Below are 24,256 nucleotides of genomic sequence, written 5' to 3' on the forward strand. Positions count from 1 at the left end.
GGGATGAGACATAGTGCAATCGATTTTTTATATTATAAACCTACTATATTCTGAATTTCTTGAGAATCGTCAGAGCCATTTTCGAGATCCGGTGAAATACAAACATATAAACATCTAAACATCTATCTAAACATATAAACAGAAATTGCTCGTTTTAGTAGTATAGGATTATTCTACAATGAGAAACATTCTGTTTCTCAATCTTGACTTATTTCTAGCAATCAGACATTTTTCATGAACTAGCAATGCTATTAAGATAATTACAAATTATCAAAGCTAAGGAATTCTGTATTGCTTTTTTCTAATTGACTTCGAATTCAGATAAATGTGTTTATGTAGGTAGTCAGCGAGTTGGAAGTAGGCCTACTACTTGGAGCATACTCGACTCTAAAAGGTTTTTAGTTCTTAAATAGTATTCCAATAGTGTTCTAAATGAAGCATAATTTGCTCAATTAAGCTGGGATAATTAAATGGGATTTAATAGATCAATTTTCTAAATCAAAATGAGTGGTAAATAAAAATCGCATCATGTGACTGGTGTAGGTCTGGTATCAAAGTTCTCAGGTCTCGCCTGATTAGTTACAGGGCTTCTGACGTGACTTGATGACTTTGTAATGCAATTCATCAATATTATTAACATTTTTTTTTGACTTGTGCATAACAGACATGTTACAGACGTGTTCTGTAGTATTACAGAAGTACTGTAATGGTTGGAAAGAGAGATCTCCACAAAATACGCATGTAATATATATAAATAAAGAAAAGACTGATATGATATTGGTGGATATTATTGGATACAAGGTTAATAGGAGTAGGAGGTTAATTCCATTTAATAGGGGAACAGCGTTGCCGATTCTATGTTTTATCACTGCCTTCTATAATAGAGGAAAGCTGATAACGGTATATCTGATGAAATATCAACTGTTCATTCGGTACCAGTTTACAACGGACACATCGGGTATTTAAAAAGATGTACTTACTCTATTCCTTATAAAAATTATGGATTTGATTAAAAAACCAAGTTATTTCAAAATGGATTGTGTTGGTTGTAGAGTAAAATATTTAGGGAGAACGAGGTTCAAAGATGAGGAAGTTTTAGATTTTATGTTGGAACACAATATTTTTACAACGTAAGTGTTACAACGTGTAAAATGTGTGGGGAACCGTGCAATTTGGCCAAAAAGTGAAATAGGCCTACTAGTGATCAAATAGAAGGGACCATACCTAGATTTGGTGTAAAAGGCTGACTTCCCTGGCTAACTGATTGAGTTCCAGTTTAGTAGAAGATATGACGATTGTGAGGAGCGCAATCAGCGCATCCACTATTTCTTTGAGGCGGCGGTGAGTTGTATGTCCCCACGCACTAGTAGGGTAAGGTTGGGATGGGTTTGGTGAGATTGGTTTTCCTTTTGCATTGGAGTTTTGAGTGTTAAACAGTGAATTGACTGTTGTCACATAAAATTTTTCTGAAGTGTTTTAAAAACAATAGTGAAATTAAAAAAAAGAAAACTATTTGATGTGTCCATTATAAATAATTACCGTTCATTCTTGTTTAAACAATACATTATATTCTATTCGTCAAGAAAATATATTTCTTATGCCCGGTTGCAGAGTCCACACATAACTCCACCTATAGGCTATATCTATGTAAGACATAAACTAAAATCATACACATAAACTGTTGGCCGTTGCTCAGTCGTTTTGTAGAGGACTTTTAGCTATAGGCGGCTTTAGTAACACACATAGGTCACACTGCTGCTCTGTTACGAAAAGTGTGATCCAGTTGCCATATGAAACCTAAAGCTAAGTTCACACTAGCATGTAGCAGTGGCGCCACTTTTACTGGCTTCAAAGTGGCGCCAAAAATGGACCGTATAAACCCCTAATGACGCGCCATTTTTAGTGGAGAGGCGCAGTGGCGAGCCAACTGGAGTCACGCCACAAATATATGTTTTGACAAATATTATTGGTGCCAGTAGCGACTGATGCGCCATCTGTACTGACGCGTCACTTGCGGTGGTCCGGGTAAACCACAGTGCCAGTGCTAGTGACGGACGTCTAGCTCCATTTTCATTTGTTTACTTAGCTTGATCTCTGTATAAACGTGTTGTTTCCTGGGTTTAATCCGAACAATTCCTCCAATAACTCTTCACTAACCAATCAATCAATCACTGTGCAAAAAACTCGAATGTCTCCATGAAAATGGCGCCATTAACAGTGGCATGGCTTGAAAATTCCCTTTTGTGTGTAAACCGCTAGTGTCATGACGCTATACGAGGTAGAAGTGTAAAAAGGAATAGCTGTGAACATATCTAAAAGCGCTCACATAAGTTCCTCAAAACAAAATGGCGGAACATCACGTCGTCTTCTATATTTAAGAATATTGTGAGGTTATGTTTGCAAGGTATCCTGATAAAGGTGATCCAATATTGCTAGTTCATCTTTGTGTTTGCAAACTTTGTTGTCAAATGTTGCAAATTGAGATATGATACTATTAATGTTTTTACTATAATCTTGTAAAACGTTCGAATTTGTTTTCTGTGATAAAGTTTTCTACGTTTTCATTATAGTCTGTTTTATTATATTTATTAATATATAATTATATAATTATAATTATATTTCTACATTGTTGAAAACGATCTGGCAACTTTGCAGAAATAGAAAAGGATAGCACTATCTGCTTTGTCGAATAATAGACAAGGATAGCAACACCAATGTTAATCAAATACTGCCATTATAACTTGGACCTTACTTTAGTAGCTAGTTACTAGATTCTAGTTTTTATTCAATCGCCCCTTTTTGAAATAAGATCAAGTCCACTTTCCTTTTCCGTAACAATTTCCAGTCTAGAAAGTCAATTGAATGTCGGACTTGTACAATAATTTTTTTATTCATTGATACGCCATCACCTAACGTAACCTAATACAACACAATCTAACCTAATTCAACCCAACCCAACCAACACTAATACAACCCAACCTAACCTAATTCAATCTAAACCATTCAAATTACATAACTACCTAAACTTTCAAACATTCAAAATTCAACCCAAACCAATAAAATCTAAAAAAAATATTTAAACCTAATCTAACATACGGTAACCTAACCTTGAGATTCTGTGTTGTGGTGTTTAGGCCGTCGAAGCTGGGCCAAATCGGACCGCAGTTTTGCAACAAGTCTGCCGTCTACAACGAGTCAACCGTGGAGGATTTGCGCCTGACCTTGGACGAGTACTGGGCGGACATAGAGGGCACAGGCGACGAGCGCTTCTGGGAGCACGAGTGGCTGAAGCACGGCACATGCGCGATGACTGATCGCCTGCTGCGCACCGAACGCTCCTACTTCGAACAGGGCCTCGCCTGGAACAAGCAGTACAACGTGAATGACATGCTTAACGCCGCACAAGTGCGTCCCGGCGACAACAACCAGGCCTACAATGTCACCGTCATCGCCGACGCCATACAAACCGCTACCGGCAAGGCGCCCCGCATTCAGTGCATTCATGATGTGGTCAGTTACCTTTGGGCCTCATTTTATTCCATCAAATTATCAGTGTGTTTAATATTGTTAGAGTTCTTTGATAGTGTAATCCATATACATCATTATATTCCATCAAATTATCAGTTATTTAATATTGTCAGAGCTCTTTGGTAGTGTAATAGGTCATCTTTTATCAAATACATTCGAACCTCTTCATAAAGATTCTCTAAGGCTGGATACTAACGGTAGGACATGCATGATAAATGCATGTTTATCATGCGCACACACACATGTTCATCTATATCTATTTTTATTTTTTACAATATTGAAATTGAAGGAAATAATATGATGAAGGAAAGAATCGTCTTAAGCTGCGTTTACACCAATGTTAACAAATGTTAATAACTTCATACTTATAGATTCTATTAGATTGAACATAACTTATCATACACATGTTGAATATATGACTGTGTTTATCAAGCTCCGTTCAATTTAATAGAATCTATAAGGATTAAGTTATAAACATTTTGTTAATAACTCTGGTGTAAAAGCAGCTTTCAACATGGACGGTATATGAAATACACGAATGACGTCTGAACAACTAAACTGATTAACTTCAAATTTTGCAAAAAATTCTGAATTTACCGAGGGTATACATAGGATTATTGTTATTGCTATTAACAAATTCATTTAATTTGGATGTGATTCATAACCTACGTAATTATAAAAGCCCAACCAAACAGGGCTTTCTCCAAGTAACTCCTTAGCTTAGTTGTATTGAATTGGATTTATTGCCAAAAATCACAAATACATATTAGTACAATATAATTACCAGAGTATACAATACAAATATACATTGATTGTAACTTGAGTATAACAATATTATCAATGTAGCCTAATATTTGGCACTGCCAACATAAGATTCCTTGTGTGTCTGCAGTGAGTTGCAGTCTACTTACTCTGCTTCAATTATTCAGTTGGTAGCGAGCGCAATTGATGAATCAAAGGTTGCAGGTTCGAAACATAACAAACCATTTTTTTCTGGAAATTTCCAACTTTTAAAGATTATCTACGTAATTTTGAACAAAATAATGAATAATTCTTCTTCATTAGACTCCGGTTACAACGCGGTTGAAGGGACCATCCGTTTCTGAGCGCTAAAACTAGAGTTGCCATTTATTAACAGTTAGTGGAAATAAGTTCCAAGACAATCAGGTACTAAGCAGCTATTTAAATCACTTTGCCATCCTTATTTATTATACTGTACACTTTGAACACGCTTTTGATAAATATTTTATGATCTTACTTTCTAAAATAGTCATTGAAAATTTTTTATTTTTTCTAGAATTTAGGAATTTCCTGTTTATGCTACTTGAAGTCTCATACAAATTTGACAGTATCATGTCATCACTCTCATTCTCTCTCCCCCCACACTCATAAAAAGAAATCAATTGTTTCACTTGATTAAAAGCCTGAGAAAGAGTTGGAGGTTCCACAAATTCCTCTTCCATTTCAAAATCATCTGTATTAGTTTTATTCTCTCCTAAAACTTGACCGATTAATTCTTCATCTGTTACACTCCTATTAGCTATAACATTTTCGTCGAAAGAAATGAATGAATGTAGCTATCCAGGAATGTTATGCTGTTGAATCCATTGGCTTAATGGTATGTTATCTTTGTCATCCTCGTCATTGATTGTGTTTTCTATACATAGTGTAGAATCTGATAATCCTGCATGATTGAAGCAATGCGCTATTGTAGATTGGATAACTTTATTCCATGCCTTTTGAAGAAATCGACAAGCATCAAATAGAGTACCTTTTTCAAAGTTTAAAAAGTCTTCATCATGGAGAATACTTATTGCTAGTTTTTTCGATGAGCTTTCAAGTAAAGCTCATGTAATCCTCGCTGTGACTGACCTCTAGACAATCTTGAACAGTTTGAGAATGACAGAATGAACGTTGACTAATTTCAATATATAGGTATTATCTTCCTATTTTATATTCCATCTTCTGATTTAAACGTTCATTATCTTTTCATTCTATCTAGATGTCGAAAAATGAGTCAAATAAAGAAGGTATATTCATTCCATTCATGAGTAGTCTATTTTATCCAATATAAATGATAAATTCTAACAATAAATTTGCAGTATGAATTTTTGGAATCTCCTCCATGTGTACTATTAAATGTTAATACTATTGTTATTAATATACTATTAAATAGTATATTATAATAACATAAAAAACGTTGAGAAAGATTTGAAATTGATAAATATTGAAAGAGCATTGTCAAAACCAACTGTTTATAGTCTAGGGTGCCATAAGGGTGAGTGTGAGCAAAATGCTCACGCGCGACCACTGACGTTCTGCAAGTCCGTGTGACTACTCGCGTGTTAATGACTCCTTGGTCCATTGGCTGAATTACACTCGTACAATTTGTAGGCAAGAAGATAGGTTTGATGTTTTTCAGTTTGTTGATCTTTGGATGTGCTGTGCAGTTGTCCGCTAGTAAAGCTACACTCTTGCCTTTTCTATGTAACTCCTTATTCCAAGCTCTAATTCATGTTCAAAAATCTCCGACGTCATCCAGTCTTTCTTGTTTGCTGTATACTTGACCGGCAATTTTTTACAGATTTGAAACATCGTGGATTTCTTGATTTCCCAATCACTAGAAGTTTTTCCTTTCACATTGGCACAAACAAATACAGTGATGCGTTCTTTCAACAACTTCTCGCCAATACACTTCTCTCCTTTAAATTTAAAGTGTTTTGGGGAGCAAGTCTATAAAAAGTCCAGTCTCATCTCCATCAAATATATTGTCACTGCCGTAGTCCTCTAGAATTTTTGGCCACTCAGATGAAATCTATTCACGAGTAACATTTTGATTGACTTATTTTGCTTCAACTCATACCTTACCAAAGAAAATTTTGTGATGTTTTTTGAATTGTTCAACCTAGCTACTAGTGCACTCAAAGTCTATATTTATAAGTCCTGCTAGTTGTTGTGCTTTAGCTTGTAGAATAAAGCTGCGTTTACACCGGAGTTAATTACAAAAGTTTTTAACGTTTTTGTTCTCAACTGATGTTAATTAGAAAAGTCAATAACATCATGTTAAGTTGCGTTTACACCGGCGTTACACCGGAGTCGGTAAAGATCAAAGGAAATGTGTTATGTTAATAACAAAAGCCTCTTTTATCGCATTAACTTTTGCTAATAACAGGTTACTATCTTCCCCGCAACCCCCTCGCCCACCCTACAACTACAGCTGTTCCCTAATAACTACAGCTGCAGACGAAACTCGTGACAAAGTTATAACTTTTGTTGATAACAGAACTAGCAGCCAAAAGAAAATGTTATTAACTTATGTTGAAAACTTTTGTTTTAAACTCTGGTGTAAACGCATTATAATTTATTTACACTAGTAGTTCTGTGAACAGTAGACCCCACGCAGTATTTTCATCCACAAGTACCTGATTGAAACTATAGACCTTATGGAAATACATCAATAGACTGGCTTCTCCACACTTCTGTGTAATCACTTGTCAGCTGATTCATGATGAATAATTCTATAGTCTTATTTTTACTTTCCTTGCCCTATTACCATAGGTAAGGAAAGTATTGCTTTCCGAAAAAAATTAAGGTACCCCAATTTCTGAATTTCCATACGTTTTAAGGTCCCCTGAGTCCAAAAAGGTGGTTTTGGGTATTGGTCTGTATGTGTGTGTGTGTGTGTATGAGTGTGTGTGCGTCTGTGTACACGATATCTCATCTCCCAATTAACGGAATGACTTGAAATTTGGAACTTAAGGTCCTTACACTATAAGGATCCGACACGAACAATTTCGATCAAATGCGATTCAAGATGGCGGCTAAAATGGCGAAAATGTTGTCAAAAACAGGGGTTTTCGCGATTTTCTCGAAAATGGCTCCAACGATTTTGATCAAATTTGATCAACAACAGATTATTCAGAGTAAAACAAGGTGCCGACGTCTCCGAATTGGAGGAAATAAGGGCTGGAGTTCCACAGGGTAGTGTTCTTGGACCAGTTCTTTATGTGTTGTACACAAGCGATCTTCCTGAATTGGATGCAGTGACAATAGCTACTTTTGCTGATGATACTGCAATACTGGCAGAAGGGGAAACAGTACAAGAAGCAGCCACAAAACTACAGAATGCTAGCAACAGATTCAGTGACTGGACCAAAAAATGGAGAATTCGATTAAATGAGATGAAGTCTATTCATATCAACTTCACAAACAAAATTATCAATGACCCGATTCGAATAAATCTGAATTGGAATGTAGTACCACACAGCAACACAGCAAAATACCTTGGAATGACTCTTGACGCCAAGTTTAAATGGAAAGAGCATATCAAGATTAAAAGGAGCGAGCTAGGACTCAAATACAGTAAAATCTATTGGCTGTTGGGCCGTCAATCACAACTCTCATTGGACAACAAGTTATCGATTTACAAACAAATTCTAAAACCTGTCTGGACGTATTGAATTCAGCTTTGGGGCTGCTCTAGAACTTCTAACATCAGTCAGATTCAAACATTCCAAAACAAAGTACTGCGGAACATGGTGAATGCGCCCTGGTACATATGGAACAGCGATTTGCACCGAGATCTGCACATCCCCTATGTGACGTGAGATAAGACGATTGGCAGCCCATCATGAGTCACGTCTTCATCAACACGACAGCACCGAAGTCATCCAACTACTAGACAACACTGAACTCACTAGGAGGTTGAAGAGAACAAAGCCCTTTGAGTTGGTGTAGTGCTAGTGGAGTGATTAAAGTATATTGAATAAAAGTGTAGTGAAATAATTTAAAGTAGTGAAATTATAGATTGGAACTGTAGGCTTCACTGGAAGACTTTAGCAATAAAAATTAATTTAGAATAAGAAATAACAGAACAAAATTAATGGTTAGTCCTAGTGACTAGTTTTAATAGAAATAAAAAAACAAAACAAAAAACAATAAGGCTAACGCTAAATCAAGGCTATAAATCAATCGTTTTATCCGATGGGCACGTTATAATATGGTTGTCGCCCATTGACGGTTTAAAATATACATTCAGGCTAGATGGGAGCTATCCGTAAGTGTCTCACCAGCGATAGAAAGTCATATGAATATTTCTTATAATACTGGTTAATCATTCAACCACTAAGCTTAATAACATTTGCTGATACATTCGCTAGGGCTACTTTGCCAGATTAAAGTTCCGCATAATGGCCGGGACACACATATCCGCACCGAGCCCGCGCCGCGGCACGGCCGTGTGACGGACGTACTACGGCGAGTGAGAAAACAAATGCTTTCAAACGACCCATACTACCGCACATACTACCGCACATACTATCGCACCGCGTCAGCACAGTCACCGTGTTTGTTGCCCGAGCCGTGCCCGCGCCGTCACCGACTAGTTCAGATTACTTTTTGACGGAGACGGTGCTGGCTCGTTTAACAAGAAAGTCCACTTTCTCCCTAACAAGAAAGTGGACATTGAGTATGAAATATTCCATACAAATACTATACTATGTATAATATTTGAAAAATATGGTTGAACGGAAAATAAGTTAAACCAAAAGTGAAAGTATATAACTAAATAATAAGTCAAGCCAAAGGTATGATATGATAAATAATAAAATAAACAACAAAAAGTATAAAAGAAAACTAATTACGTTTAGATACATGAGGCAGAAGATAACAATTTTATTGCCTGTATATATTTCCGATACATGACTGATTGTGGTATTGTTATGCACCGAAATATGCACTATGATTCTCATTTTCTGTGTCTACAGGTAATTAGTTTAAAATTAAAAATGTATATTAAAATCTGATGTAACAAGCTTTAATAGTGTTATATTATTAACAATAGTTTAACACAGAAATCAGATCACAGTAGCACTACAGAACTGAGACACTGCTGCCACTCGGCTGTCGCACGGATATGTGTGTTCTCCTATCATCATCACCGTGTCATGGACGTAGCTTGGCCGTACCTCGGCACGGGCTCGGTGCGGTTATATGTGTCTCGAGCTTAAATTTGTGTTAGGTTGGCTGATGGCTGTAAGTTGCAGATGATTTCCAAACAGGGCAAAAACTTTCTCAAATTTTCAATTTTCTTTCCAAAAATATGAAAAATGTCTGAATTAACAGAATTTAGTGCATTTGTTACAGATGGAGTATACTTGAAGTAGTTTATTTCTTAAATAAATTACAATTATTAAACTGCTGTAAAAATTGTTAAGAAGCATTCAATTTATGAAACATTCCATACATTGTACCTATGAAACATTAAAAATTGGTTGTTAGTGGTAGTATTAATTTAACGTTGTTTATTTTTTCATTCACACTTGAAAATTACTTGGAAGTTTGAAATATTTTGTGTGAGAATGAAAATAAATGGTTACTTTCATTTTCAATTTTCTTATACAATAGTAACCCTGATCAAGAAAGTGGACATTGAGTATGAAATATTCATACAAATACCATACTATGTATAATTTATTTGAATTAACAGAATACATGATAATTATTCATTCGCATTGCAATTGTTAGAAAGCATTCAAAATTGTATAATAAATCCTTATTGCTAGAATACAGGTACATTCAATTTTGATATACATATAATACATTGAAATTTCTGTAACTAGAACACAAGTAGCTTCTCAACGTTCTATTTTATTTTCTCTACACGAATAAGATATTTCTTAAATTGTTTGAACCTAGTAGTTTCTCGGCTGAAAATGATCAAGACATTGTGTATTTATCTTACGATATCATTGTGTACATTGCTTACAATTTACGTAGCCATCAGTGTGTTAACATCTATTTATTTACAAAGGCAACTTTCTAAAAAGGCATATTTTATTGTGTGCATAGCTTAGAAAATGAAGTGATATACATTCAAAGTCTTATTCTTTCAATTATATACATTCGATTTTATTAAAACCCGGCCTGTTTTCTAGTCTGCTTTCATTCATATAAAAATGTTGTTCAATTTGTTGCACTATTTTTGAAGATTACCCACTGAAAAGATTATAAAATTGAGTATTGACATAGAATAGAACAATTGTATAAGTTTCCTGTGGTATTGAGTTTGCAATAAGAGTGAATTTGATTTTGACAGAAAACCGGGCTGCCATTCCTGTTTGAGGTGCGCATCTGTTTTGACAAGAACCTGACACTGACCGACTGCTTTGGAACCCGGGCGAGCGACACGTGGATGTACACAGCCGGCTCCACCCACAGGTGGCGTGGCGGAGGCGGCATGGAGGTGAAAGAGTCCGCCAAAGTGGTGACCAACTGCCCGATGGACAAGCCCATCATGTACCCTGGCAGTGTGCCGTCGCCCCACCGCAGGCGTGCCCTCTTTGAAGACGACCAGCCCCAATTCTTCCTTGTCAGGTTTTACAAAACGTTGAAACTGCTTATCTGGGCTACATTATAAGACAATCTAACGTGTTCTAAACATATCTGGAGCTGTATTCAGGAATTTGAACATGCGACTATTTTATGCTGGGTTGTGTCAACCGGGATTAGCCGTGCGATTAGTTGTGGTCCCTGGCCCCTCAAACGGTGAAAGCGAGCTGGTATAGATGGTACAGTCTCAAGAGTAAGGATAAAATTGCAGCGGCGTAAAGACAGCCGTGACTGAACCATCCATAGTAGTGTGACGGAATTTTGTTTCTTGTACATATCATTCCTTCTATCTCTGCGTGCGCACTGTCCAAAGATTAATTGAGAATAGAATAGTAAAATTACTTGATGATGGGAGGCAGGAAGTAGACTGATCCATGACCTCACCACAAACTTTTCAGTGATCTATCGCATATGGAGATGGAAAGCCAGGACTCACAACTAATTTTGTTTGATGCAACCTAACATTATAGAATGTTTATGACTATCTATGACTAATGGCTATATCTGAGGACTTACGAATTCCATAAAAGTAATAGTTCAACGTAACATTTACAAGTAGTGCCATTGTAGAACTTGTTTATTTAAAGAGCACATCTATTGGAAAAATATCAATATCCGATTGGTAGTTTATTGGTTTAGACAGCATAGTGTACTGAATCGTAGTTTTCTTTGTATTGGAAACCTGAAAATAATTTTTTAAACTGATAGACTGGTTTTCCCCTATCCAGTAGAATTTCTCTTTGTGAAACTGATTGTTGTGAAATCCTGGTGAAGTAGATGTTTATTGAAACCAGAGATTCGCCACGACGAACAGTAGGAAATTGTTCTCAGGTTCGGATTCCTCATTCTTGTATTCTTGTAAACTTTTATTGAAGAGCACTTTGTAGAATTTTTTAATAATTTATGACCAGTAATGTGTACCAAAATGAGTGAGGTTAGCCACTAATTCAACGCACTACATTTTCCACTGAAAACAACGAAAACCATTGATGCTACGTCGGAGCAACTAGTACTAACATTCAACTTTTATATTAGTGGCTAGCCTTATACTATTTGAAATTCTGTTTTAATGTGAATGTTTAAGGAGGAACTAGAATACGATTTTTAAAACATCTATATATTTACGTTTGTTTGAACTGCATTTGGTAAATTATAACATGAAAAATCGAAAGAAAAGCTTGAATTTTTTTGAATAACATTTTTGTTAACTAACCTTATGTTGAACTCTCCTTCGTACAGTGAGTTGCATAATGGAATAGAATAGTATTATGAAGATTTATTACTTCTGGGGACTTGAACTGGGATTTGAATGAAAGTAAATGTCAGGTTTTTTCCTTGCACAACGCCATTACAGAATAGATTATGTGGAATAAAATTACACCGAATCTCTTGTATATAGAATGGTGTTAATTTCTTGATTTACTTTTGATTGAAGTTTTAGAAGCTTCTTCAATGTTGATGAAAGGAAATGTTCTTGTATTGTTTGTAGATGTAACTAATTCAACTTAATATTGTTGTTAAATATTTGCACTGTTATGGGTGTAGTTTTCCTGTCATTATCATGATAATGATCTTCGATTTAAGTACAGCTATCGCACATAGAAATAATTATAATAGAAGAAAATATAGCCATAGACGATAAGGTAATAGTTTTCAACTGTAACGACAAATTTAGTAGTTTACATCTGACGTGGTATAAATACCGTATTTAATTTAGCTCCAATAATGTCCAATTATCAATTATTATGATTTCATTTTGTTTCTATCAGATGGACTTTTGTTACATAGATGAGATTTTCTACCTTAATTCTGTTGGTGATTCTCGAATTGTGTACTTGTACTTCTATTGATCTTATAGTCGTTATAGGATTCTTCCAATGACTAGATTATGATGTGACTAGATTATTTACAGTGTTCAACAAAGAATTTACAGTGACTAATTGGTTCAATTCCAATGACTAGACCTTATAGAATAGGTCCTGATAGATTTAAGGTATCACAATTTCTGAAGTACATTTATTTGAGAAACTATTCATCTAATAAAGCTTTAGTCAGTTTGAAACCCCTTTATTCTAATTTTGTCTTTAAGTTAACTAACGTTTAATACCTCGTATACTTATCAATTATATATTTTTCTAAACCAACAACCTTATAATACAACAAGTGCTTTTAAGGTTGTTTAAATAACCTTGCTTCTCAAGGTTTTCTGAATAATTTTTATCCAAATAAGTCGTTCGGTAATTTTTTCAAACTTTGTTTAGCAATATGATCAAACGATTTCCTTTTAATTCCAAAATAATAATACCGGTATTCTGTTTATGAAAGTAATACTTTCTTACAATTCTCTATCAACCAGCTAGGTCAATATGTATCTAATACGTGTTAAACTTGCTCTGTTTCAACAGCGAAATTTTTGTAGAAAGTGTTGTAGAATGTGAAAAGTAATATTTTCAATAAATTACAATTATTTCTTGCTTGAATGTTGAGCGAAAACTGAGAAATCATAAACTGAGGTGAGATTTGAAGCCCATTTAATACCTTCTCAATGTTATCAAGAATTTTTTCTGATAAATCATTTATCAAAGAAATTTATAGATGGGGTATTTATATAGCCATAATGGACTTAAAGCAACTTGTAGAATATTCAAAATCATTACAGTTTTTAACAATTTTAGGTACTGACAAAACTTATGATTTATGTCAAATATTAATGTGAATAATATTTTCGTTTCATCTGTTACTTGAAGTTGTGCGTTTCATCATGCTTTAATTAATTTTGAATTAGTATTTTTCTCGAAAGATAGCAACATTCGAGTATATCGTATAGGTAACATAAAGGTATGTTCAATTCTCACCACTACTACATTTTGATCATTCTAGAAAAAACTGTTCATGACTTATCACCAACTGAATAAGATTCTACTTTTCTTGCTCTGGGATTGTTCTCTCTCAAAAGTAACATTAAATGAACACTTAAAGCAAGAAATGAATTTGATCAGTCACAAAAGTTCTTTACTAGCTTTTTTATAGATTTTATTTGCTCTAATTACACTCATAATAGTAATTTGATAGTTTTATGTGTTTTTAGACATGCTGAAAAAGACAATTTGAATTCACATTTTGTTCTTCTATAGTAAAGATGCTCTTACTCAGCTGTCGTTGCTTTATTCATTAATTTAATGTTAATTACTATTTTGAAAACATGAATTTACTTATTTGAAATTACTTATTTGATCAGAATATTCTATTTTCTATAACATCGAAGATTGTTTACGGTCACATCCAAATTTTAATGAAAAGCTTTAGAAAAGTATTAATTTTGTACAACGTAATATAGGAGTTGTACATCGCATATGACTTGCTTTCTAATAACTTAATTTATATTTATAAATATTTAAGTTGTGATTCACCTTTATTTTGAGTTTGACTTTGTGATACTTTGATTGCAAAAAAGTATAATTTTGTAATGTTGTCCAATGAATGTAAATTAATATTATCAAATGAGTATTTTTGTATATTACTTAACTTCTTATGAATAAAAATATATGAAAGCTTTGATGGTATTTCTATTTTATTCTGTGGAAAGATTTAAACTATAGATGTTTATTGATCAGCTAATGCTATCTGACCTATTTTTTGACTAATTACAGTATTATGACGCAGGAAAAAATCCATTTCGGCGACTCTTGCACTATATTTATGGGTTTTGTTAATTTAGATTCAAAGGTCCATTAACCTTTTGCATATTACAAACTATGCCATAATACGATCACCTTGATCTCTAAAGATCGAAACCACTAGCATCATCAATCTCCAGTTTACTACAGATTGATAATGATGTAACAACCGAAACTAATATTTAAGATTGTTTTAATAAATGAGTGGTTTTGTCAATATGAGGTCTTTTTCATTAAATATGGATATCTATCACAATATCACATTCACAATGGTGTAATATCAAATTTATCCTAATGGTTTGATAATATTTTCACCTGTTCCTAAGGACAAGTATCGGTTCCTTAACTAATATCTTGATGTTAAATATGAATGGGACTAAAAACTATTAAATAAAAAGTCCAATTTAGAGCACATTGAATTACAATTTAATGGACTTTTTGCCATTCTTGAAAAATTATTACAACAATTTGAAACACATACACATCATGATGTATCACAATCATCCACCAAATAAATGTTGCCTACCTAAAAAAATCCTATCATGGGATCAAATATCTTCTTACTACCTCAACATTTGATAATTTAAAATAATTTTAGAGATATAAAAATGATAAGCTTACAAATATCTTAAATTCTATAACACTCATGTGAAGACAAGTCACGCTGTATGGCTTTTATTATTATACTTCATGATACAGCTCTTTGAATAAAAAAACTTATTAAACAAAAGGTATTTCACATTATTTAACACATTATATTACACTTTCTAACACTGAAGTACAAAATTTTACATTAATTTACTAAGAGCTAATAACAAATAATGCTTCTATTTCAGTCATTTTTATACAAGAGAGATTCACACCCTAGGATCAAAGCCTAAGTCACTCCATTACCAACCTAATATAAATAAAGAATTACATCATTTAATATTCAATAATTCAAATAAAAATTTATTTTAATTAATGCTGTTTTTATCCAATTTAACCTTGTTACTGTTAAAATTCATTTAAGAAAGAATACTTTATTACTTCAAAAAGAAATCAAATCAATTAATTCGACTATCAATACCCTGTACTGTAATTTGACTATCAATAGGTACCCTGTACTGTAATTTGACTATCAATAGGTACCCTGTACTGATCTTAAAAATCGATTTTGACTATCAATGTATTGTCAATTTTACAATTGGTTTTCAACCTAAAATTTGTAACATAACAACAACAACATAGCACCTTGATAGCAGTCAAATTGAAAATCTAGATTTCTATTATCTCTGTAATAAATGGAACTTGCTAGATGACAATACCATTTTAATTTTTCCTCAATTGGTCCAGGACCTCCTATATACTACCGGACCTGAGCCTAGAAAAAAAATGGCCGCCGTATGTGGTGGTCTTATAGAAATTCCTACTGAGAAAAAATCACTAATCAACTGTTAGAGAGCGTCTCAGTTTGTCGAAATCTCAGTTCGTCTAGTTGCCGTTTAAAATATCATTGCAGGCCACCACATACGGCGGCCATTTTTTTTGTAGGCGCAGTCCGTATATAGGAAGTCCTGATTGGTCCTAGAAGGACCAAAACTAGTGCCTGAAGCTGATGCCTTAAACTCCTGGTGCTGAAAAAAACGAATAGTTGCCCAGTAGATTCATTGAATGAATACAATAGATTTTTTAGGGTCGCTAGAATTGGCTAATTCGGAACTCGCTGACTCAATGTTAATCTGCCGTATGAAACTTAACTGCGCTGATCGGAATTGACTGACTGTGGAAGTGGCTGTTTCTGCATCGACCGGAATTCGTTGACTGAGAATTCACTGACTCCCTCTTTTCAACAGCAGTCGACAGAAATGGCCAAGTCTGGAACTGGCTAACTGAGAATCTACTGATTATTGCGTCATCGTCTGCTTCGTCTGCTACTCATTCCCTCGCACTCGGTCCTGTTCACTCTTTCACACTGGGACGGATAACAGATTGCGGCACACTAAGCACGTATATTTTTTGGTAGCTTATTTCGGTATATAAATTATTGGATCTTATGTAAAATTTGCTGATAAATCCATTAAAACTAGTTAGTTTAGTAACTCTGATGGTTATTGAAATAATAGGCATAATATTATGCCGACACCCATTATTTTCTCCCGTTAAGAGTTGATCAACTTGATTATTTGATTGTTAAACCAAGTATTCAAATTGGATGAAACCTAAATAATGAATATAACATTTTCAATCACCCAATAGTTTGAAATGCTGCCATACTTCCATACCTCAGGAATCAGGATTGAAAGGAGGCAAAAAAGAAAAAATACTATCAATTTTGAAGAATCAATGTTTTGATTAAGCCTCGTTTAGACTATTTAACTGTTATAAAACAATTTTATATCACAAAAGTTACAGAAAATTATATAACTTTGTTATAAAATAAAAAATAAACATTCTCAAACAAATAAATATAATATTGTCATATAACATTACTGACTCAGAGTCTCAGTCAAGTTGGATTATGGACTCAATGTAGTCTCTCATAAGAGTATCTAGTATACCAATATCTGTTCACAGTAGAATTTTTAGTATGGGATCATTTTCCGAAAATGAATTGCTACAAGAATAGAACTTTCCACTATGCATTTATGCAATCTAACACCTGGAAAGTGAATGTAGCCTATGCAATCATAAGGGGAAATTTGTTTGAAAATGATCTGTATATAACAGAATTTCCAGCATTCAAAAATACAAATTAATCTAGTGAAGGTCGATTCCCTGCCTACTCCCCCCCCACAAAAAAAAACTCGTTACATCATAAAACACCAGACGATGCAGACTATAACACATTTGTGTAATTCAATACTAGTCCAGTCAACGAAAGATTATAGAAGGAAACGTTTGGAACACAATTTTTGACCCCACAACTCTTTTAAGGATAGTAAGTAGGTGAACATTACAAAAGTCCTCACTCCTACCCCCTGTGTAAAGGGGGTGGGGGTGGTTTAAAAGTTCCTTATTTTGTTTTTTTGCATATTATCTTGAACAAATTCGTCTTTCGGAAATTTTTGTCGAATACAAAAATTAAAGCTTACGAATTAACCTACAAGTTTCATCCTTAACATTTTCCCATATATCTCATAGTTTTCTAGATATTAGCTCTTGAAGGAGTCACATTTTTAAGGAAACCCTTCCGGCTCAGATTTTTCATCTTTTTGGCCTTATAACTTTTCCACGATTGAATGAAAAAAATCTGTGCTAATCATGAGCCTATAGAGCACCTTATTCTCTTCAATTTCATGTATTTTTTCATTATTTTACGCATCTCCCTACGATTGTTGCAGCCATTATAATGTTGAGTGTAAAAACTTCAGTTCAACAACAATAGATCAATTGACAGGGAAATTTGGAGGGAATGTTTGGAGCACAATTTTTGATTTCGCAGCTTTGTTTGGACTACTTAGAAGGTGAATATATCAAAAGTCCTCATCCCTACCCCTTGTGCTTAAGGGATGAGGGTGGTTTGAAAGTTTGGTTCATTCATTCCTGGCTTACACGCATGTATCTTGAGAATAATGCATTTCAGCGACGTGATTAACTGAACAAAAATTAAGCTAGATGAATTTCCTACAAGTTTTGTACAGTAGAGTTTTGTGATATCTCCTTTAATTTTTGAGATATTCGCTTTTAAAAGTGTGAAATCTTTGAAAATACAGTTTTTCTTACAACTTTTTGCACTTTCAAGGCTTATGACTCAACAAAAATGCATTGAGAAAATAAGTACTGAACGTTGGGTTGTAGAGGATCAATTGTCTTCAATTTGATGTATTATTTCAACATTTTATGCTTTCCCATCATAAAAGCAGTTATAGCAGCTTTAGTGTTGAGTGTGAAATTCTCAATACAGCAATAATTGATCATTTATCAATGTAATTTGAACACAATATCTGGAACACAATTTTTGATTCCGCAGATACATTAAGACTAGTTAGGAGCTGAACACATTGAAAATCCTCATCCTTAAACCATGTGCTAAAGGTGAAGTACCGACAAGTTGATACTTGTTGCTGTATTGACAATTTCACACTCAACACTGAAGCTGCTATAACAATTGATGGAAAGCATAAAATGGTTAAATAATCTATCAAATTGAAAAGAATTTTCTCTTTCCAATTTGATAAGACTTGACCTCCTCTGTTGACGAAACTCAATTGGATGATGAAAACATGCGGATTTATTTATTTTACATGCTGAACTTAATAATATAAAATAAATAAATATTCATTTATTGACATAAAACATTTTCCAATGAATGGCCAACGTCAGAACAATTTTTAAGTTACATAATTTATAAGCTTCAGACAATAGAAAAAGGTTACATAGTATGATGATTAGTCTAATCAAAAGTTATATCAAAATTCACCTTCTTATAATTATAATCTAGGAAGTTGATTTCAATTTCAAAAATCGGCAACTTTATATAAACATTCATCCTTAAAGATATTTTTACTGTGTTTTTGAAAACTATACCCTAAAGATCTCTAACAATTACTATATATAATCAGTCATATAATATAGCCTACCTGTTTAAAGCCACCATCCTCCTTCGAGATCTAAGATTCAGTTTTAAGAAATGATCCTGTGCCTAGTATTTATAACTCGCACTTTGCACTCGGCAGGGGGCTTCGCCCCCGGCACCTCTGAAAATGTTTTTCTGGTTTATAAATTTTGGAATTTATTTCAACTCTTCTCTCATGAATTATACAAAAGTCATTGTTTCGAAGAAGTAGTAGCCATGAAACTGAGAGACAAGGAAGAAGATAGGAAATGGTATTGAATAGAAAGAATGGAGAAACAACAGCCAGCAGGTAGTGTGCCATCCAGGATAGGGTCGGTTGCACAAAAGCCTGACAAACTTTAACCATGATTGAATGCTATGTGAAGAGAAGCATTCTTTTCTTCCCTAAATGACTTCCCTAATTGCTTCTTTTGGCATTTGATTAAAATTCAACAGGCTCTTGTGCAACTGGGACAATGCCTTTGTTCAATTCGGAGTAATCATAAAATATCTTGTGATTTATAATTAGATTTTCTATTGAATAGGTCAAAGGCCTATTCATACAGCAACCACATAGTACAAATTGCATTATTGTATTATGTGGTCGCTGTATTCATAGCCCAAAACATAGGCCTAAGAAGTCTTGCTGCCCTGACAACTACCTCTGTTCATTGGAATAGAAACTAGTTTTCATATTTTAACCATGGTATCTTTAGTTAACTCAACAAATACGAAAATAATTACTTTCTATGTGACAATAGGAAACATGGAAATAATAAACAAGACATTACCACGAAGCTATAAAAAGTGTGAGAATCTTAATTTTCTTGTAGAAATCGTATTGTTAAATTATTCATAAATACAATTTAACGTTGTACTCTGGAAAGTAAAATAATAATGAAAATAAGGCAAATAAGTACTCCACATTTGATACCTACATGTTTTCCAATGATAATATGTAATCACACAACACAAGATAAGGTTGTTTAATAGAAAATACAATAATAAAGGCAAATTATTATTCCACATATTTGATATGTGAATGTTCTTCAAAGATAGCCGACTATGTGATTACACAATAGGTAACCTACACAACACACAGATGGAATTAGAAATAATACATGAGGCTAATTGGATAAAATTACTCTATTATTACATTTCTGAATTAACATTGATTCAAACAGAATTGTCTTTAGCAAGTAAATAGTGATTAACACAACGTTATTCAAGGGAAGAATGATTGTATCTGAAGCTCTAGACAGTTTTCTTGCACTAAGAGGACGATATAATTTTCAATGTAGGCTATTAACTTTTTGGAATTGAACATTCAAGAGTTAAACTATGCAATATTTACATTAAAATGACAATAAGATGTATAGTTTTCGAGTTATTTGTAAGAAACCAAAAAATGGTACTTTTGAACCACCACCACCACCCCATCAGCACAGTGGGTAGGGATGGGGACTTTCGATATGTTTACCTCCTTACTACCCTAAAGAGATCAGCGGGGTCAAAAATTGTCTCGCTAACTTTTCCTTCTATAAACTTTTTTGAGCATTCATTGCCTGGACTAGTACCCGCATTCTTCGATGTGTTTATATTTTCATCAATAAATTGTAAATCTCTATGATATTTTTTTCAATTCTTTCAGCCTATTCCTCATTTAAGACATTAAGTCAAGTCACTGATAGACAGTCTGACGCACTGTACAGTTGGCCGAAAACGCTGTGGAGTGTCGTGTTCAGTACTGTTCTGAATGTAGCAAATAGATGGAAATAACACTCCCTTATTCCTTGATCAAAACTTTATTATTGACTAGCATGTAACCCGTGCTCTGCAAGTGTCTATTTTAAAACTTGACAAATTGAAAATTTGACATAATGGAAATTTGAAGAATTTAAAACAGGCCTATAACCATCCTCGGTTAATTAAGTATCTATATGCAAAATTTCAAGTTGATCAGTCCAGTAGTTCAGACGTGCGTCAAACATAATTTTCCTATCCCGTACTAATATAAGCCAGCTCTTTACTTTATTATAGTATAGATTGGTGAGCCTGAAAAGATCCTATCCACCTGAGTACGTTTCTTTTTTTTGGTTGCCGTTCTGATTTTTGGAGGCTCGGTTCGGCATGTGTGGAAATACCTTTATATCCATTTGAGGTATAGTTCAGTATCTGGTGTAGGTATTATCGATGTTGAAATTTATTGATAGTAAATCAAATTACACATATGTTTTTCAGAACCTAAAATGTTTGTTATGTTTAATATTAGTCCAGTCAAAATTATATAGACAAGCAATAATAGACATAAAAAAGGGTATGTGCTTTCAATATAATAATCTAGTTCTGATTTTTCAATATATTGTTTTGATACATAAGAAAAGTCCAGAACCAATTTTTGCATGCAAAATTTCCTTATGCTAGATACAGAATGGCCCAAACACCTCGTATTTTAGGTTCGCATTTTCTAGTTTCCAGCTTATTCCGCCAAATCCAGTCGTCGGACAGTTATTATATTTGCTCTCGCCTATTTTCAGATTATAAAATTCTGAATAAAATGAAATCACTTTTAGCTCTCTATATGTAATGTGTTCTGAGTCACAAAAACGAGTAAAATTTCAACAAAATAATCAATTTTAATGAATTTTAGTTTTCAATCAACAATATCTTCTGATATTCTACAATTCAAATGTATAATCCAAAATCCCTTTGGGCGTGATTTTGTGCGCTCTCCGGTCTGAGGTTGAAGAGCACAAAATTACGCCCAGAGGGATTTTGAATTGTACATTTAAATTGTGTCAATTAGAGGATATTGAAAATTTTGCATGAAAAATTGGTTCTTGACTCTAGACTTCTCTAATGTATCCAAACGATTTATTGAAAAATCAGAACTAAAATATATATTGCAAACACCAATACCGGTAGTGACTGGACTATAATGTTTTAAAGGGTGAGGGGTAGGTTAGGGAGTTTCGTTTTTTCTTCTAAATTGCCTTTTTTGTACCTATTATTCAGAATACATAGTTATAATCGTATAATGGTGCTACATTTTGATGAATAACATACTTTTGCACTTTTGAAATTATTATTTGAGAATATTATATTTTTCCAAATTGAACCCCCTTCTGAGTAACCCCATAACCCCCCCTCCAACCTATATTTTTACATATTAAACATGTGTTTCAACCAGCAAGGAAAACCGGGAAAAACGTGAAATATACGGGAAATGTACGGGAATTTCCTCTGTATAAGGATTAGGTTAAAATTTTGTCAATAACTTCGGTCTAAACGCGGCTTAAGTCAACTCGCTAACGCTCATTCAATAAATTTAATTGAATTAAAAATAACTGAATAATAGTTACAGAACAGAGTTAAAACGAATATATAATAATAACAACAATGTTATTATCATATTTAATTCTATTAATGTAATATTATACAATATTAATTCTATTATTATTGTTTTAAATGTCATAATAATAATATAATTATATTTGTACTAATAATAACAACAATGTTATTATCACTAGTAAAAAGTTATGCCAATTTATAAAATCAAAATAATTTGTTATTATGACAAAACAATAATAATAGGATGAATAGACTCATATAATAGAACAAGAACCCCAGCAATAATAAGAATTCAATCATGGCAATATATTCAATACCCTCTAGAATATTATATTAAGAGATGATAGTTTGGCCGGATGATGATGATAATAATATAGTATTGTATTGTATAGTATTGTAATGTAACTACATAAATCAGCGGTGTTTCAACAATGAATAAATGATAATTACAATGAATAAATATACACCCCACTATAAATTATATGGTGTTGGGGTATAAGTAATTAGTTGCTTATTGCGTGTTATAATTACTATTTACAAATTTCATTCACTGATATGGGATTGAAGTTTTTTATAATAAAATTAGTGAAAATTTATAATACAAACAAAATTATGAAATTGGTAGATAAATATTAATGTTCTATTAAGGATAATAATAAGAAAGGTTATTTTTAGAAAAATGAAAGACAGTAAAGAGAAGAATGAAGAATAAATTGTTTCAATATTTACAGTCTTACTAAATTTTCACAATTTTCCACTCCAATATCAACCAACCAGGAAAATAAACTTTTCTTGAACCTGTGTCTATTGAATTCAATTGTGCGACATTAATTTTTCTTTTGATGCTATTATTCTAACCGAATGCTGGATTAGGACTGAATTTATACTCCAGTCCATTCGAGGATATGATGTATTTTCTACCATAAACAACCCATTACAAAATGATGTTGTAGTTGTTTATGTTAAAGATAGTATAAATGTACAATGTGTTGAGCTACGGATTAACCAGGCAAATGTCCTACATATTCGGTTGGCTGCAGCAGACAAAAAGTGGAACATCCTTGCAATATACAGATCACCGTCCTTCAATGATATTTCAGATTTCCTGTGACTTAGAATCTTTCCTGAATGAATTAAGAGGGCAACAAGTCGTATGTGCAGGATACATGAATATTAACACCCTTCAAATTCGTCCACATCATCATTGAATGACTACTGCGATCTTCTAAGCGAGCATGGGCTCAGACTCTGCATTAAGCAAGCAACCAGAACTACAACAGAAACTGCTTCTTGCATAGATCACATTGCTACCAACTCCAGAGATAATCTTTTTCTAATCATTTATGAATCAACAATAACCGACCACTTCACCACAATTCTAGGAGTGCAACATATTTCGAGAAATAGTGCAAATGAAACTGGAACACATGAAATAAACGAGAAAATAGACATTATAATAGCTTCAAGAATGAACTACTGAATGAGGAGTGGATTCATGTTTTAGAAGATAATAATCCAGATACATCTTATGACACCTTCTTATCAACTCTGAGACAACATAAACAAAATAATATCAAGCAGCATCGGCGGCAGAAGAAGTACAAACCCATCAAACCATATGCATCACCAGAGGTATAGTAGCAGCAATAAGAACCAGAAATCTACTCAACAAAAGAAGAAGGAAGACCCAAACAACATTAACTTAACCAACTTCTATCGTCGTTATAGGAATACACTCACAGCTTTAATTCATGAAACAAAGAACCCAATACTA

The 24,256-nt window shown here is 33.6% G+C and overlaps 1 protein-coding gene across 1 annotated transcript; it reads left to right on the forward strand.

The window, feature by feature from the left end:
* Window positions 1–3,108: 3,108 nt before the first annotated feature.
* LOC111050681 lies at window positions 3,109–14,473 on the forward strand. The gene is made up of 2 exons (XM_039429627.1): window positions 3,109–3,510; window positions 10,625–14,473. The coding sequence occupies exons 1-2, from the start codon at window positions 3,307–3,309 to the stop codon at window positions 10,943–10,945; spliced, it is 525 nt and encodes a 174-aa protein (XP_039285561.1). The 5' UTR covers window positions 3,109–3,306; the 3' UTR covers window positions 10,946–14,473.
* Window positions 14,474–24,256: the final 9,783 nt, after the last annotated feature.

This window comes from Nilaparvata lugens, chromosome 5, assembly GCF_014356525.2.
Source record: "Nilaparvata lugens isolate BPH chromosome 5, ASM1435652v1, whole genome shotgun sequence".
Classification (NCBI taxonomy): Eukaryota; Metazoa; Arthropoda; class Insecta; order Hemiptera; family Delphacidae; genus Nilaparvata; species Nilaparvata lugens.

What these genes read in the sequence shown, in the direction of transcription:
- LOC111050681 (XM_039429627.1), top strand. Translation starts at nt 3,307, where the DNA reads ATGACTGATCGCCTGCTGCGCACCGAACGCTCCTACTTCGAACAGGGC. An exon ending in TTCAGTGCATTCATGATGTG is followed by an intron (nt 3,511 to 10,624) that starts GTCAGTTACCTT and finishes TGATTTTGACAG; the next exon opens with AAAACCGGGCTGCCATTCCT.